The sequence below is a fragment of the Cottoperca gobio genome, chromosome 23 (assembly GCF_900634415.1).
Source record: "Cottoperca gobio chromosome 23, fCotGob3.1, whole genome shotgun sequence".
In the NCBI taxonomy this organism is placed as follows: Eukaryota; Metazoa; Chordata; class Actinopteri; order Perciformes; family Bovichtidae; genus Cottoperca; species Cottoperca gobio.
Window position 1 is genome coordinate 4,163,919 of NC_041377.1, and position 18,815 is coordinate 4,182,733.

At 43.7% G+C, this 18,815-nt stretch overlaps 1 protein-coding gene across 1 annotated transcript in view; it reads right to left on the reverse strand.

Moving 5' to 3' along the window:
* snd1 (staphylococcal nuclease and tudor domain containing 1) overlaps nucleotides 1-18,815 on the reverse strand; it is a 165,684-nt gene that overhangs the window by 139,329 nt on the left and 7,540 nt on the right. The window contains 6 exon segments of the mRNA XM_029462488.1: nucleotides 7,043-7,147; nucleotides 14,024-14,114; nucleotides 14,526-14,632; nucleotides 14,719-14,877; nucleotides 15,635-15,726; nucleotides 17,316-17,476. Of these exon segments, the coding sequence (XP_029318348.1) occupies nucleotides 7,043-7,147; nucleotides 14,024-14,114; nucleotides 14,526-14,632; nucleotides 14,719-14,877; nucleotides 15,635-15,726; nucleotides 17,316-17,476 (715 nt within the window).

Below are 18,815 nucleotides of genomic sequence, written 5' to 3' on the forward strand. Positions count from 1 at the left end.
CTCGGGGGGAGTTCTGTTCTATTTGGGGTAAATTCCCTTCGTTCCAAATTACCAGCTAAAGCTCAGGAATCATCTTTGACTATTGCAGAGGCATGACGCTAGCTGGATTGTACAGTGTCGCAGGGCTGCAGGGGCCCGGGCTGCAAAATGTGTGGATGCTACCGCTGGAAGCATTTGCAGCTTCTGGAACTTCAAGGGTGAAATCATGACTCAGGAGCATGTCATGCTTTTTAATGTGTGGCAGTGGAGTTGGGAGAGTGTACAGTGTCAGGACTTAGTTTTGCATTTAACTGATCGAGAAGTGCGTGTAACCTTTATTTTTGAGCGAAATGCACTGCCGAGTGTGCGGCCCCGGACGAAGTGGACATTCTTTTTTGGATTAAGCCGTGCACTGGGAGCCTTGGACAAACAGTCAACATTTACTACTGTGTGCCTAGCAAAATTATTCAGTCGTGCATGCATACACATTAAATGGCTGCAGAGGGATTGGGTGGGGGAGAGGGAGAGAGGGAGAGAGGGAGAGAGGGAGAGAGGGAGAGAGCGAGAGAGCGAGAGAGCGACCTCCTGAAGCAAGAGCATGAAGGATGTAGCTGGGTATGGTACTACAATACAAAATCTAATTTATGTAATCAAATAGCCTTACATTCACAGCATTATTGTCCATACGCCAGAATACAAATAAGTCATTATTAAATTGACTGGAACTGATCCCACCATAGACTCTAGCGAGAACCTGGATTTTAGAATAAAGATTACCTGTAGAACCAGCACAGAACAGCCACTCGATTCATGATTAGCTGCTATCGGACTGGTGCAGCTACATTTACTGGGACAGCTGTAACAGGCTGCAGCCCATGTTCTGACTATGAATAAGGATGTCATACAAAAATAGTGAGCTAAAGCAGCGAATAAGGCGGCTACACTGCGATTCCATATGTTGAAATTTGGACCGACTGCAGTGCTGCCTGCTATAAAAAAGAAATCTCCAATATCGCTAAATATATCTAACTATTGAAGGCACAGACACAATGTGCACAGCTTACACTGGCTAATATAAAAACATAAAGTGCCCATTTATAAATGGCCTGTATGAAAACGCATTCATGTGCACCGCATACACCTGCTTCAAGTCTAAATGTCTGACTCTGCATTTCACCCATATAGTATTAGAAGGAGTGGGCAGCTATTATATTACTGGAGCAGTGCCCAGAGGGTGAACTGGTGCCTCACTCCATACTTGGTCCGTTCTGGGACTTGAACTGGTGACCCTCTAGTTCCGAAGCCAAGTCCCTACAGACTGAGCTACTGCTGCCCCCGGCTCATCCGGGATCTTCTAACAAAGCCTTGGCTAACTTCCTCCCCTTGCACACAGACTCAAGCCAGCCAAATCCTTGCTTTTCCAACAGTGTCGGCCAAATAGTGCAATGGGGCAAAACAGAATTCACTCGGTAGTGAAGGGGGGGGGGGGGGGATACTTGCTACCAATCTTCCTCGCCCCAGACACTAATGCACAAGTGGGAAACCCTCCCCTCCCCGCAGTGTCATCGTCCTCCAAAACTTGAGGTCAAAGCATGCCATGCAAGGATAGGAGCACACTGAGGGCACACACACACATGGTCAGACATAAGATTAGGAGCATTGGGCACAGAAGTGTGGAGGGAGGGAGAAGAGAGACCAAAACAAATAGGAGTGCAAGAAAAGAGAAGCCAAAACGTGCCAACACAGAGTAGATGTGTCCGTCTGCTTTAAAGAATGGCTATCGTAACACTGCACCTGTAAAGATTGATCCAGAATTCATTTCATATTGCCATTTTGTTACTCCTTTGTTAGCTTTCATCTTCCTACCCGTCTGTCTTTTGGTCCCACGGTTTTTATTGTATTTGAGCATCCAACAACATTACAACACATTTATATTGCAATATTCTACCGCCTTTTTTAAGACCTTGATGTCTCGAGTGCAGTTGTAGATGTGAAATCAAACTCATTATGTGCAGACACAAGCAACCAAAACATTACTACTGTATAGCACTGTATAGTCATTTGTTTTGCGACAAGCCTTCCAGACGTATATACACAATCTGATGTTCTTCACAGAGTTATGAAGATGTGGAAATTGTCAAATTCTGCCTACACACTTTGCCAGACTTTTCAGACGTGCGCTGAAACTGCCGTATTTACAGAAATGCTAATCAGTGTGCAGTGTTCCAGTATAAAAATAAACCTAATATTGTGAAAGTAAAAAAATAAGAATGAGATGAAGAGAGAAGAGAAGGGGGAAGAGATGCAGAGAGATAGTGGTTATGGGAGGCAGTGGCAGCAGACAGTGTTGTCTACATCATCTACAAAGTCAACACACACAAAAGGTGGCCTGTAGAGAGGTTGCACAAGTAGGCAGGGCTGTATGGAGTAGCGTGGGGATGAGCCATAGTCATTGTGTTGCCTTATATAAGGACAGTGTGTTGACCTCTCTATGTGCTCCATCAGCACTGTCCTTAACCCTACTTAAAGCACATAGGCACACAGATGCATTATGATGCAAGAGACACACACGCATACACAAACACTCGAGACATCGCCAAAGCAGATGCGCACAAACGCGTCCAAAACACGCCGATTGTGAGTGAGTGGGTGTAACAGTGAGTCACAGAGTAACATTGACATCTCTACTCGTGTTTACGCTGGGTCCGTCCTGCTGCACATGAGAGAAAAACGGAGAAAGAGAGCAAAACATTTTTTTTTTTTTTTAAAAGGGGGTGGGGGGAAAAAAAGAGGGAGGAGGAGAGAGAAGAAAAAGCTGACTCCAACTCCCAAGCTCAAAATAACTCACATCTGAAGATATGCCACAGCAGTAACACTGGGGAGGAGTGGAGGCAAAATGAGAGGAACAAGGAGGGAGCGGAGAGCAAGGGAGGAAGTCTATGTGCCCTATGTTTGCTGCAGCCACACACCATTGGTCCACCAATCCCTGAGCACAATTAGTATAGTCACGAGGGGGGGTTTGTGTGTGTGGTGTTAGGAGACTAAAATAAACAAGAGGAGAAGGGAGGAAGAGGAGGAGAAGGGGATGGCAGGAACGGTCACAGTTCGTCAGTACACTGGTACTTTGCATCTAACCTCAGTTCCCCCCCCCCCCGAACAGTACGCACACCCAGACACACCCACGCACAAACATAAATGGCCTTGCTTGCAGAATGCACGGTCAACCAGTGCACAGGCACATCCACACAGACAGTGATAATAATAACTACTGGCACAAGAAAATCCCTACAGACCTCTAGAGATTGCAACACACACACACACACACACACACACACACACACACACTTGTCACAATACCAAGTTTGTTTTCTTGGTTCATAGGGCTACAGTGCTAGCATGCGAACATCTGGAGTGGCTCTATACACACACACATACAGCACATGTGTGTGTAATCCATGTTTGTGCACATGCTGACACCAATTTCCAAGACATAGGCTAACGCAGCTTAACCAAGCATGTCACTGCGTCCGTGCGTGCGCGCGCTCGTGTTTGTAAGCTGTGCTGCAAACCGTGACGACGTCTTTGTGTCTGTCTGCTGCATTGTAAGCAAGAAGCCAGCTCACTCGAGACACTGTTAGCCAACACGATGTCAGTTTGTGTAGCGCTTGTGGCTGAGAGGTACCTGCTGTGACCTGTGAGGTAGGAAACATCCCTGCTGCTTACAACCTCACAGAAATCAGTTGTCAGTTTTGTGCGTGCTGTGCCTGCGTGTATGCCATTACATGTGCACCAACACTGTTTTTCTTTAGGCATGTTTCTTCTGCAACTACTTTGGCAGGTGAACGGCAACATTTGGAGGCGCTAAACCAGCATTGCCTTCAAAAAAAATTGTTCAAGCGATAGTAATGGCAGGACAAATTAACAGTTTCAATGTCTAGAATGGCTTCCAATAACATAATGTGAACCACTATATCTGCATCTGTAAAGGAGTGTAGACGGGGCATGAAATTAGGCTCACCTGCATGCTTAAGGTAACAGCTCACTTGCCTAATTTAGTGATCAGACACAAGTCCAGCTGGCAAATGAGGCTCGACATAAAATTCTCAATTCCATGCATGAACATAAAATAATGCCAAATTGGACTCATTGGCCTAAGCATCTGGGATTTAATTATTTTTAACGTTAGCATCAACGTAATCGCTATGAACCTAGCAGTGCAGTGTGTGTACAGTTTAGGATATGTGTCAGTGAATAAGACCCAAGCTAGGTCCGCGTCGTGCTTGCCACCTGCTGATTTAAGGGGAGGGGTTTAGCAAACCGCTCCTTAGTGTCAGGAAGGTGTGACAGAATTGATTACTTCCGATCCTCGTTAAGATACCAGAGAAATGTCAGTGCTCCTCCATCCGTTGCCTTTATTCTACTTTACAGTCCAAGGGCTCATCACAGCTTCGCTAAACCTATCACAACTCTGCATTGCTGCCATAGCGACAGCACTCAAAGCCGAGGCCAACAGCACTACAGGCAGGCAGATCTTTACAGACAGAAATAACTAGCTAACAAACAGCACCGGCAGCAGCTCCACGAACAACCCTTATCAAAGTAAAAATGCAGCAACTATTTTTATGCAAGAAAACACTGTCCTCCTGCAGTCACAAATAAAGGCTACGATAGAGATACAATCTTATGACTTATGATCGTCTTACATGTTTTAATTTAAATGATAACCTGCATATATTCTGTTATCATTTCACGCCAGTCCTTCTCCATGTTAATAATGCACTTGTGAAATAGTTAGTAACAAACTAATGTAATTCAATTTGAACATGACCTTTCTAATTTTTTTTATTTATATATATATATATATATATATATATATATATTTTATCCAGGTTACTAGAAATTCAACTCTAACTGGTACCCAGATGGACCGAGTTTGATAAATATGCAGGTTATTTACATAAAAATAAAAATCACACAACCAAACAAGAGCAATTAAATATGCATGAATAGCAATACAACGCTGTGCCAATATAACACTAACTCAATACACACACACACTCACATCTGGGCTCACTCTCCCAGGCTCCCTGTAACATACAACAGTGTAATGAAGCACAAAACACATACTGCTGAAGCATCTGGTGCGGGTAAAGACAGGGCGACAGACAGAATACAGACAGGCACTGAAAGACAGACAGAGATGGAAAAATAAGGAGGAGACAAAGACGAGAATGTGAAAAGGAGGAGAGGAAGGTAAGAAAAAGTTACGTGGGAGAAATGAATGAATCTCCAAAAAAAAGCGGCAAGGACTCAGAAAAGAGTTAAATGCAAGGAACGGGAGAAAGGGCAGAGAGACAAAATGGAGAGATGTTTTTGCCCACAAGCTTGTTTCAACCACAGAGAGCTAAGGAGAATCAAACACACACGAAGGGCAACGATGCAGGTCGACAATCCGACCACGGCTTGTACTGCACACCCGGAGGGAAAGGACGGCAGGAGAGAGAGCGACTGTGGAGGAGAAGGGAGAGGAGGAGAGAACAGAAGGAGGGAGGGAGAGATACAAAGCAGCCTCTTAATGATGCGAGGCACTAACGACACCAGGGGAGAGAGGGAGACGAGGATGGAGGGAGAGGTTAGAGGATAAAAAAAACTCGACAACAGTAAAGAGGAAGAGATGGGAAAGAGAAAACCATAAAATCAGAAGACAAGCGGCGAAGGGAGTCAATAAAAAACAAAAGCAATCAAAAGCGAAAAAATAAAGGGCTGTTGCAGACATTCCTGCAACTATTTACAACTATTTCCTAGACAGACGCAGAACACCCTCTCCGTCTCGTACCTCTTTGAACAGGGACATGAGAGACAAGACTTGCTCATAAAAGGATATTATAGTAAACACTGTGTTGACGAGAGACATTGATGTCAAACAGCCTCAGACATGTTAAACAAAGAGAAGAGAGGGTTTCAGTGGAAATATGTAACTCTGACAAAACAAAAAGTGACTGTTTTCAACGTTCCAATTAATGGGAGTGACATTTTGAGTCTGTTATTTAGGAAATTATAGCATTTTAGAGGGCTCAGACACCAAGGGTAATTGAGAAATGAAAATGGAAATTGATTACTCTTTTTTTTCAAGGTTCCTGCAGCTCAAGGAAAGTTCAATTCAAGACTTCTTAAATGCCATTTAAGACCAACTCGAGTGCATTTTTCCGACATCGGGATCTGGGTGACATTAATGCGAGAGGAATTTGGTAAATTATCTTTTTTTTTTTTTTTTTTTAAAGATGTTACGAACTATTGAGATTTTTTGGAATGAGTCGTGAGAAGAAAAAAAAAAAAAAGATATTCAGAAAATCCTCCTTTCCATGTCTTAGTTCGTTTAAGAAAGATTTATTTAAGGCTTTTTAATACCAATTAAAGCCTTTATTTCAGGATTAATTAATTCAATGCTCGTTTAAGGATCCGCAGCAACTCTGTTTTTCAACAATATGTACATGGTGTTAAGCTTTTGGAAGAATCATTTCTATACATATATATATATATATATATATAGTGATGATGAAAAGGGCTTTATTTCAACCAATAAATGCCTTGATTATGAATATAAGTCTCCATTGTTGTGTCCAATGTGTGTGTGAGCATGTATTTGTGCACGTTTTCACAGTCTTGATGTGCGTCTGAGTAAATGATGGGAGTGTGGAGGGTGGGGGGGATCGATCTGCCTCGCTCTCTGCAGTGCTGCAACCACTGGGTGTGTGCAAGTGTCTCACTGTGTTTGCATGTGCCCCAACTGAGGGGCGCCACCAAGTGGTCAAAGTTATTCCCACGGTCATTTGGAGAGAGACGAGACTAATGTGTCAGGGAAGAGAAGATGGCAGGAGGGAGAGGGACGCAGAGAGAGGGATGATAAATACTTTGAAATATGTAAACAGCTTGTGTTTGACTTGAAAATAAGAAGAAGACGTCGGAGACACGACTCGTCTCTGTGGAGCTTCTAATGAATGGGCCGACCACAAGCTCTCACGTACACACATACGAGCAGAGAGACACACAAGTTTATTTGTACCTCTCCCTCAATTCTGGGGGGCCGAATGCTGGACAGGTGGATGGTCTTGAGTTCTCCGGAGTTGAGCTTCACCACCATGGCATCAGCGTTGACCACTTGCATCACCTGGGGAGGGACAGAAGAAGAGAGGAATTGAGTACAATACAACACAGAGGGACAAACACTGCTGGGTGAACAAGGCACCAAAAAAGGAAGAAACTCAAAAAGAAAATGAATTTAAGGGTCCAAAAAACTAAAAACAACACAGCATACCCCTGCAGGGTGGAGGAGTGTTGGAGCAAAAGAGACTGGCATTGCATGTTGGCGAGCGAGTGAGCAGACTGAAAGAAAGATGGGAAGTGAAGGAGCAGGTAAAAGGATAAATGGAGAGGAAGAGATCTTTTCAAAAAAGGCGGAAGCGGAGTGACAGCGCACAATCTGCACTGTCACAAGCAGAAGCCACAGAGCGAGGTAGGAAAGAGTGATCCTTGAGTGACTGAGTAAGTAAGCGGGCTAAGTAGTCCCAGAAGGCCGGCGAGGTTTGGAGGACAGAGCGAGGACATTTGGATATCTGGGGGATTGGCACCAGGAGGGAGGGAGGGAGGGAAGGGAGGGATGGAGACAGAGTGAAAGAGAAATGGCTTTAAAAACACAAACATCCTGTTAAAGCATTACACAGCCCCTCTGCACAGCAAACTGGCTGGCAGCACTTTGTTCTGGAGACCTTTACAAGTGTAACTAAAAAGACACAGACTAATTTATGTTTGGCATTTAAATGTTATTTCTCAAGCAACTACGAATTTATAGCAGGTTCAGTTCACAAGAGTATCAGTCGTATGTATGTATGTATGTATGTATGTATGTATGTCTGTCTGTCTGTATGTATGTCTGTATGTATGTATGTCTGTATGTATGTCTGTCTGTATGTCTGTATGTCTGTATGTCTGTATGTCTGTCTGTCTGTATGTCTGTCTGTATGTATGTCTGTCTGTATGTCTGTCTGTATGTCTGTATGTCTGTCTGTATGTCTGTCTGTATGTATGTCTGTCTGTCTGTATGTCTGTCTGTATGTCTGTATGTCTGTCTGTATGTCTGTCTGTCTGTATGTATGTCTGTATGTCTGTCTGTATGTCTGTCTGTCTGTCTGTCTGTATGTCTGTCTGTCTGTCTGTCTGTATGTCTGTCTGTATGTATGTCTGTCTGTATGTCTGTCTGTATGTCTGTCTGTCTGTCTGTATGTCTGTATGTCTGTCTGTCTGTATGTCTGTCTGTATGTATGTCTGTCTGTATGTCTGTCTGTATGTCTGTCTGTATGTCTGTATGTATGTCTGTCTGTATGTATGTATGTATGTCTGTCTGTATGTCTGTATGTATGTCTGTCTGTATGTATGTCTGTCTGTATGTATGTCTGTGTATGTCTGTCTGTATGTCTGTCTGTATGTCTGTCTGTATGTATGTCTGTCTGTATGTCTGTCTGTATGTCTGTCTGTATGTCTGTATGTCTGTATGTCTGTATGTATGTCTGTATGTTATGTCTGTCTGTATGTCTGTATGTCTGTCTGTATGTCTGTCTGTCTGTATGTCTGTCTGTATGTATGTCTGTATTGTCTGTATGTCTGTATGTATGTCTGTATGTATGTCTGTATGTCTGTCTGTATGTATGTCTGTCTGTCTGTCTGTATGTATGTCTGTATGTCTGTCTGTATGTATGTCTGTCTGTATGTCTGTCTGTATGTCTGTATGTCTGTCTGTCTGTATGTCTGTATGTCTGTCTGTATGTATGTCTGTATGTATGTCTGTATGTCTGTCTGTCTGTATGTCTGTCTGTATGTCTGTATGTATGTCTGTCTGTATGTATGTCTGTCTGTATGTATGTCTGTATGTATGTCTGTCTGTATGTCTGTCTGTATGTCTGTCTGTATGTCTGTATGTATGTATGTCTGTCTGTCTGTAGAAAACCACACATATATTTGTAACAGCCCAATCTATGCATGTGCAGTTCTGTGTGCCCGAGCCCTTCCAAGTAGAAAGACAGATTGGGGGTATAATGTGACTGAGATGGAGGAGGCATCCAAACCCAGAGCCTTTAAGTAGGCCGCTTGCAAGAGACAGAGAAATCAATCGCCCTACACATGTTGCCACCCACATGTGCATTAAATGGCCTCATCATCACTCACAATGTGGTTCATATGTAGGCTGCGCTCGAGCTAAAGTCCTCCAAGTGAGAGAATGCAGGTCTGTGCCATGTTTCAAGCACAATTTGGACCGTGTGGGCGTTTGTGTGTGGTAGAAAAACAAAATAACCAAAAATCCTTTTCGAGCAATTCAGATTTGAGTTGAGCCTTTATGACGGTGCGTATGCAGACACACAGATCCAGGTGTATTAGGCTCTTTGGGAGATGCATTATTCCATGAAAAGAAGAAGAAAAAAAAAAGAAATCCGACTGCCATTGCATTTGCCACCAGAGAGCAGAAATTAGACCAGCCCACATGCTAAATAGGCTGCCCACAACAGCAGCCAAAATACATCATATACTAATCACTGAGCTGAGTGGGAGAGATACAGAGACATAGGGAGCAGGAGGAGTCGGAGAGGGGGGAGAGGTGAAATGAGTAAGTGCGAGGGGGAGCATACATGCACACGGCGACATACACACACACACACGCACACCAGCCTACACAAATTCACACTGTAACAAGGTCATTTTGTGGCCTGCCCAAGTAAATAAAGTGCAAGAGAGAGAATGTGGCAGGAGCGGAAGAAAATGGCTCAGCATTTACTGGCTAATTATCAGCCGGAGGAGGCGAGACGAGAGAGGCGAAGGAGGACAGATCAACACGCCGAGATAGAGGAACAGAAAGATGGAGCGAGCCAGAAAGACAGAGTGTAATCTCTCGGCAAATATCACAAGAACAGAGACGGAGGAAGAGATGGAGAATAGATAGAAAAATAGAGCAAAAAGTCTTTGCAAAGTAGCTGCCATGAGGGGTCGAGTGAGCAGGCAGAGAAGACAAATAGGCGGGCAGCATGACTCACTGGTTTAATCTGATACCAGAGAGGTGGGGATCTACTGCCACCCTCTGCCCGTGGCTGACATGACATCTGCAGTGGCCAAGATCAGTCACAGTGAAAAGGAGCATCTTGGCTACCGTCGGGGACTGTGTTTGGTTGTCAGTCGAATCCATTAAGTTGTTGTTTAACCACAGGGCCAAGCAAAAAGGGCTCAGCCAGGACTTAGTCATTTACTCGTGTCAGATCATCTCCTTCAAAAGCGGCAACACCGATGGCAGCGTTTCAGTGTCGCTGCCGGTGGAGATGATTTTTTCACCCAAATGACATGGTTTCAAATAAACTACACACCTTATGCTGGCAATTAGCCTCCTGTGTGCAGCTGAGCGTATTACACTTTGTGGGGACATTATCCTGGGACAGGTAAAAAAGATCTAGAGAGAATTTCTGACCTAATCGCCTTGACTGGTTTTAACTGGGGCACGGACCAATATACCCTTTTCTCATCATCATCCCCCAAAAGTGACTTGTTAATTTCTCAACAGAAGCCGTCTGACCTTGTAACCATTCTGTCCGACTTATTTTAACTGGGTCATGCAGCATACTAACAGCCAAGAGGCCCTCATGCCATCTCTTTCCCTTTTTAACCCTTAAGTGTACTATCCTCTTTCTATCCAGCAAGACCGTCAAGTGCTCTATGCACCCGTACATAAGAGCACTCCTCACTCCCAGCATAGGACAGCAAATACATCTCTATAAAGTAATATACAGCTATGCAAGTCAAGTGTGACATTGAATAACTTCATCCAAACAAAGCACAACCTTTAAAAATGTTGTGACAATTCCAGTCCAATATTATGCTTAATGCCACTATCTGGCTGAGTCAGCGTGTCCTGTTACTGTCCAAGTGGCAACAGGATGCAAAATGATCATCGTGTGAGAAGATTGTTTAATTATAAAAAAAAACGAGAATTAGCGCCTACGACAGCTAGTCAAGTTGCCGTTTCCATCCATGTCTGTCCAAAGTGTCATCACATTTCCATTTGATCCTTTTACACATGTTAAATTATCCTATTTGCGTATGAATTCTTGAGGTATGGCCACAAAAAAACGTTGTCGTAAGGTCAAAGTGACCTTGACCTTTGACTACCAAACTCTAAATCAGTTCAACCTCGAGTCCAAGAAACTCCCCGATTGTGTTCCTGAGATATCAGATAACCGGCCTTGGATATCGCCTGCGCCGAGGCATAAATACACATCCGTCTTTAGGTCAGGAAGTCTTCTGAACATAAGTTGTGGTGCACTTGCATTAGTACAAATACAGAACTTTTCTGTATTAGCTTATATGGGTGGGGAAATATTTGGCATCTGTAACTGCTTCACAAAAAAGAGACATCTATACTACTGCCAAACACCTTCATACTCATCATATAATCCTAAAACATCACAAACACGCTCGTTTTAACTGCCATATTCTTCTGGATTTGGTCGACCTGAAAGTAACAGTAGAAGTGTTCCTGACAAGCTCGTGATTAGAGGCTGGTGAAGGGGGTTTACACCACGTCACCTTTTATCCATCACCCTGCCAGTTGATGGTTACCCAGGGGAGCGGAGGGGAGGGGGAAGGCAAAGGAAAGGAGAGGAAGACTATTGGGGCATGGCCTACATCCACTTCTCCGGTCCCAGCAGAGGTGCGCGGAGAGAGAGGCGAGACAGTGGAAAAGGAAGATGCGTCAGCAGGATTGACTTGTGGGGATTGGACCTGCTCTGCCTCTCCACTCTATCCATCACTCAGATAATAAGAAGTGAAAAGTAGAGTGGACGAGAAGAGGAGAGAAGTGTATGATGATGGGATTGATGGATAGATGTGTCCCTGGGAGAGTCGGTCCATTGCAGTATTAGGTGCCGACAAATGTCACAGGGACAAGTATGGAGGGGCAATGACAGGCCTGAGTAACCTTCGCCTGTCCAATATGTTCTTTGCTTTAAAATGGCTCAAGCAGCTGCAGGGTCAGCATGACGTTCTCCAGTCACAGCTGTCTGCCACTTTTAACTCAAAGTTTTCGGAGTCGCACTTTTCAAGCCGTCTCAGAAAGACATGGGACGATATGAAAATGTCATGGTCACGATTATCGCGGCCAAAAATAGTTGATTCACAAATGAATAAAAGCCATGCTGGAATTCACTTTCTTACATTTTGTTAAGAAACTAAGATAATCATTTCTGTATGTCACTTTTGTACCATGATGGCGAGCTAGACAGCTTTTTCAAGTCACTCGTGTGAGGGTAATCACGAGTACAGAAAAAGGTTCTAGATTAACCACATAAACTCCATGAAAAGGTGATTATCTGGAGAAGGAGGTGTCTTTCTATTCGCCAAACAAAAGACAACACGGCAGCAGCTGACGTGGAGCAAAGCTCTGTGGCTTTAAGGGGAGCGCAGGGGAACGAGGACAGACAAAAGTCCTGCAGAGATCAAAAAGCACCTCAAGGTTTAAGTCGGGGCATCAGCATTGCGGTACCGTAGCAAAAAAAAAAAAAAAAAAGAAACTGTGCAAGGATACCAGAGAGAGGACACTCATAGTTTCAGGGATCTTGATAATTCACTGACTTTCACTTCTCGTATCTTTTCATCCTTCCTCCCCCTAAGTCTCCCGATACCTTCTCCGCACAAACTCACACTTTTAATTTCATCTTCAGCCCTCTACCTTGCTTTCTGCCTCTTTCATACACCCTCCGGAGCTCACCACCAAATGTTCCCTTACCCCCCCGCCCCCACAACCCCCTCCCCTCCCCCCACATCCAACCCTCTCTTATTGAGGGGGGTTCAGAGAGATCTGAGAGCAGCTCACACTGATAATATAAATGTTTTATCCTTTCTCTAGCCTCTTTGCTTCTGACTCAGGAAAAAAAAATATACAAACACATAGTTTCTTTTTTTGCGCCTTCTTTATGGCGTGTGCAGTTTATCAAATTCATTCTGTAAGCAGATTTCCAAAGCAACACCTTTTATGTAACCCTCAGGCTAGCCATGAATTTTTCAGGGTCTTAAAAGTTCAGGGTCTGGAGGGAGCAAACACAGACAAAAGATAAACTTTAGGTATTAAACTTTCTTCTTTTTTATTTATTTTTTTTACCCATTCTGAGAAAACATAAATCAACTGAAGGGGAGGGGTGGAGTGCAAGTCATCATCAAAATGCACACAGGAGGGAAACGGATTTAAAAGCTGATGTTTTAAGGCCAGAGTTGCTTTACTACATTAAAGCTACAGCGCGGACACTAGAATACGTCAGCTCGCGGTGAAACTGCCAAAAAATGTACAAAGGAGTCAATCTCACTTGATTTGAACTAATGCGTCCTGACAACCGGGAGGGAGGGAGGCACTCCCGTGTACTTGATATTAAGGACACTTGTTTTCCCCATAGCTCCTGGCCAATAACCTCCAAAGCTAATATCTCTAGTTCTTGGCTTTTGTGGGTCGTTCGGTGCTGCTGCTACAGCATACGCCAGCGATTTGGCCCTAATTTGACTGGGGAGTGCTTCAAGGTTGCTGTTAAGCATTCCTCCTAGTATCTAAGTGAAGGGACTTTTAGTTTTTAGTTGTATTCAGTTGGGGTTGCAGATGTGAAAATAAGGTGTCGGGAGGATATCATTTGTTAGTAGCCTCAAAGTGGTTCTGCTTCTGCTGCGGTGCTGGGAGAGAATTGGAAGTGCCGCAGTAGACATCAAGTGATGGAAGCAAAGGGGAAACGACCGGCTTCCCCTTTGCGCAGAAGCCATTCATGCGGGACAATGTCTGCGTGTCCTGCTAAAGGTTTTATACCTTACTGCTGCTTGCTCTGTAGTTCAAAGATAAGTTAGGACTTTCAATGGAAGCAAGATGATCCAAATTGAAAGACATTATGTTAGGGGCCAAAGAAAAAGTGCCAATTGGAGACGGCACTTTTACCAACGGGACACCGCTTATATAAAAGCCACTTCGGGACCTCACCTTGGCGACAAACTGCCTGTCCTTCTGGTCCAAGTTGGCTGTGGGTGCCACGTAGTCCTTCCAGATGCGGACTTTGCGCTCTTTGGCAGATCTGGCCAAGAACAAAAATCACATAATCATCATCAGTGGTAGTCCTCAACATTAGCCAGAAATACGTAGGACATAAAGGGCTTAATGGAGTGAATAACAATTATCCATTTGGCTGGAAAAGGCTACAAAAGCTCATTAAAGTGCAAAAATTCCAAGATCATCAGCCCATAATCATTGCTGCGACGCTTGTAGGGAGTGAATATCATTGCAGCAGAGCAATAGAGTGAGATTGTTCATCTCAAGTAATGGTGGTATACATTTGCATACCATCTAATTGACACGATTATTTTCAATACCTTCAGAATCTGCATGTACTTTCCTTAGTCATGTCATTTACTGAACCAAATATATTGTTAATTCCCACACACACACACACACAGAATGTGTTGTCTGTGCGTCTGCAGTGGCGTACCGTTCACCAGCTCGGAGTTTGTCGGCTCCCTGAGTGTAGACAGCCATGGACCAGTCTACACAGCGGGCGAAGCCTTCCTTCAGTAGGAGTTCTGTTATGTTACCATTCTGACACAGTGGGGGGAAACAACAGTCAGTCAAAAGAACAATTAGTGAGACAAGAAAAGCCTGGAAAAAAAACTCCTGTGTCTTACCGGGTGAAGGATGGTGCCGAGTATGATCTGGTTGGGGCAGCTCTCCAGGATGATCTGAACGTCTCTCTGCAGAAGGCGGGATTCAGTGAAGAATTTGGCCTCTGCTGCGAACGCCTCTGGTGACTCTGTACCATCCGCTTCCCGCTTGAACGTGGGACACTGGAGAGAAAGGGAACACACATTGACACAATAATAATCATGCCTTAATCAATAGGTCTTTTGTGAGCAATGAGAAATGTGTCAGATTTGATTTGATCACATCCCCATTGCAAGAGAAGGACACAATTCTGTCTACTGGAATTCCCAGCAATCAACCAGTGCCTCTTTTTGCCATTTGTTTTGTGCACACGCTCTTTTGATACAATCTGTTTTTCCTGTGTCGTGCTTTTAACCGATGTCACCTTGCAAACTTATTGCTATCTGTTTCGTCCTTTGAGCGAGGCAGGCAGATATGAACACAACAGGCGCAGACGAGCGTTTGAACAACGAGACAAAGAACACCTTGAAATGGATGTAATATCTTTGAGTGGGAGATAAAAAAAAAGATTAGTTATCTTGAATGGTCCATTGGTAAATCTGCATTTGGTGGAAGAGATTGATGGGGACATTTAGTGGAGTGGATATGACACTAGTAGAACAAACCAACTTAAAAAGAGGCAAAATGTCATCCTGTACTCTTTAAATACCTTCTTTTTATTTATATATAACTCTAAATACTTTGTGTGACAGTAAAGTGAAGGTGGTGTGGAGGAAACTGTCAAACTGTCAGTCATTTTATACGCATGTGGTTTACCATTTATGCATTTGCTCACTTTTTTATTGTTACTCTAGACTCCGAACTAGAGAAATAAGATACATTAGCGCAACAGTTCATACTTCACCACGTGTGTAAGTGCTGCGAGTGAGTGGTGGTTACCTTAACTCCAGACAGCATGACAGTGACCAGGTAGTGGTCGGGGAGCAGCAAGGCACGAACAACACTGCCGTCACGCACATGCTCGATGATGGCTGGGGGGGGAAGGAGAAGGAGGAAGGAGAACATGTAAAAATGTAACAATGTTTGAGGCAGAGGAGGGTGTGTGAAATTGTCATGACCATACAGACATCAAGCTCTAGGATTACACTTGTAATATTGGGCTACGTACTATATTTCAAACTGGAAAATGTAATTTGAGGACTGAATGAAAGGCGCCCAGGGTGAAAGCTAATATCTGAAACTTGCCCCAAGGCTCAGTCGGGGCCAGACCAATGAAAATCTGAATTTATTGCATTTAATCTTCCTTCGTCGTGGAAAGATGGTCAACAATGCCCTGCGTTGCAATCATTGAATTTAAAACTAGAACACCCGTTATCTGCCAAAAACAGTGTTTTCTTCGGCAGGGGAGACGTCTCTCTAAAAAAAAAGGATCGCTCTCTGGTACTTATCGAAGAGGAGAAAGTTGTGACCGCCTTGGCAGACTGTGTACACTTAAAATGCTGTACTTCAACCAAAACACTCACTATTGTAGGCGATGAAAGCCAAGGTGGCTGAAAAAAACTTCCCTCCTCTGGGAAATAAAAAAAGGCTGCGGTCAGTAATTTGCGTACGGCGGCTGTCAGTGTGCAAAGTATGCTTAAAACAATTATACAAAATACAGCCAATAGAGTACTTCAGCTACGTGAACACTCTGCAAGTCGTATTATTTTTGTCCCTATTTAACCATCATAAAGTCAAGCTGACCACAGCCATTGCTCTAGAGGAAGAAGGAATCTACAGGCTTCTAGTGCCGTTTTTTCTTTTCTTTTACAGACACTTTTCAAGCCTACCGAGGTGAGTACTTGATACTAAAACATATACTTCAGGAGTATCCCTTTAAAGGTTTTAAATATCATTATTATTATATTTATTTGGAAAGCTTTTGGATCCATTACGTTGTATTTGCAGCCAACTGTTGCTCCTGACCCCTAAAAGTACTTTTAGAAATTGGACAGGACGAGTCACTTGTGCAAAAAGGCATTAAATGCCTAAATGTGCATTTTGATGATGGCTTCTCTCAGCCTCTATATGCCTTCTTTCTGTGTATAACGTGTGTCCCCGTATACGAGTATGTGTGCGTCTGCATAAGCAGATGAGAGAAATTGGTATTCCGGTTTTCAAGCACGGCAACTTAGCGCGCATTTAAAGTCGGCTGGATTGCTGCTTCCAATTTCAAAACAACCCTGACCGTCTCTCATGAATGGTAAGAACAAGAAATAAGAGAAGGAGAAAGCCTTCCCCTGCTCATTCCCAATTCCACTCCAGTGAAACGAGCTGAGCCGCTGTTAATGGCAGTCGCCTGGAAATGAATTGAGGGGCACATTACACCTCGGGTAGGGTCAGAGATGAGAGACTGGAGAGAATGAGCCGGTGAAGGGTTATATAGTGTGTGCCATTACCCTGAAGTGGATATTTAGAACAAAATCTTTCCGACAAAGCCTGCAAATGTGGCTTTTACGGGAAAATAGAGGCTTGCGTGTAATATTGTAATGTGCCAAGTGTCTTTGTTTCCTGGGCCAAGCTTTCTCTGTGCGAGTGTGTGTCGGGGTGGATGTTTGCATGCCCCTCCCAAACTCATTACCGTTGATAGGTTTCTGGTGCAAGGAGTCAACGAAGTTGCGGGGATTCTCTATGGTGTACTTGAGGTCGCGGATGGTGTGTATACCGCCGCCCTCACTCCACAAGCCCTTCTTGGAAGCCCGAGACTGGTCCTCCAATTCACAGAGTCTGGCCTGGTCTGGACTGGACACACAGACACAAAAAGGAAGTTTAAGACACAGTAACTGATGTACAAATGGTCATTTTAAGGTTGAAATATTCCTTTAAGAAGGACAGTTAGAAACTTGGCCCGCTACTGAAACCTGCAGCTGAGTGAAGCCGATATTGAAACTTTCACAGATGGCTTCTTACCAGCTGTGACAAATTAAAATGCTGTTAAAGAACACAGCAGCACTAAAGCTGTGATAGCTCGAGTTAAAATATTGCTATTAACTAAGTTACATCTATAAAAGATCAGAGCGTGTATGAGAGCCATAAAACCCCTTTGCAAAAATATAATATATAGCTCAGCTTGTTAATTTCACACCAGTCAGAAATGGATCGTCTCCGTAGCTAACGAGGCAGAAACGGTTTGGATTGTAGTTGCACTCCTTGTTAACTTTAACTCGCTCCGACTACTCTTATCCAGGCCGTGTTAAAACATGGGCTCCCCAAAGCCTTGTCCCAATAGGCAAATATTAGCATTACAGCTGCAATGCAAACAACGTGCAGCCAATGCAAAAGGTCTTTTAAACTTCCATCATGATGGGTTCATTACAATTCATCAAAATTACTGTACAGCTATTCGGTGCAACAAACCCGTCATTGGTTATTAGCTTCTACATGTTCAAGTGCTCATTAAAAGTATTGGACTGCATGTGTGTATGGGGTTTGGTAAGGCTCCAGCTTTTCTTCTTCTTCTTTTTTTTTTTTAAGTGTTGGACAAACTGCACCGTTGTTTTAGTGGTAACCAGCTGATGTACAGAAAATAACCGCTTCAAACATGTATCCGAGCATTTTGTGAGGAGACAATAACAGTGTTTGACAGCTCCTTCAAAAGCAACCGCGCAGCTGGCTACAAACGCCACAATTAATTCCATGCTGGCTCTGTAACTAGTGCAGCCTAATGCTTTTTGAGGGTCCTTGTACAACTTTAATTATTTATTACTTCAAATGGCCAACAGGCTTTTGTTTTTCCTAGAAGCAAAGGCTTGCCGATTGATATGGGAGTAGTGGTGGTGACTGGAGCTCGTTAGTGCACACGCTGAATTGTTCACATCTGGCTGCCTAAAAAGATACCGTTCGCTTTGGAGAAGCAACAAAGTGGCTCTCATTTAAAATGCCACACACATAAACACACATGTGGCCTGTTCTCCAGCTGTGTGTTCCTAATTGGGCTTTTGGACCGACGCCCAAAAGCCGCCCAGTTCTCCTACCCCTCTACACCGATTTAGCCACTAACTTTGAATTGAATCGGAAACAGTTTCTTGCTTACTGAGCAACAATAGTGAAACTTTCCGTAAGGAGTCAATCGTGTTTAAGC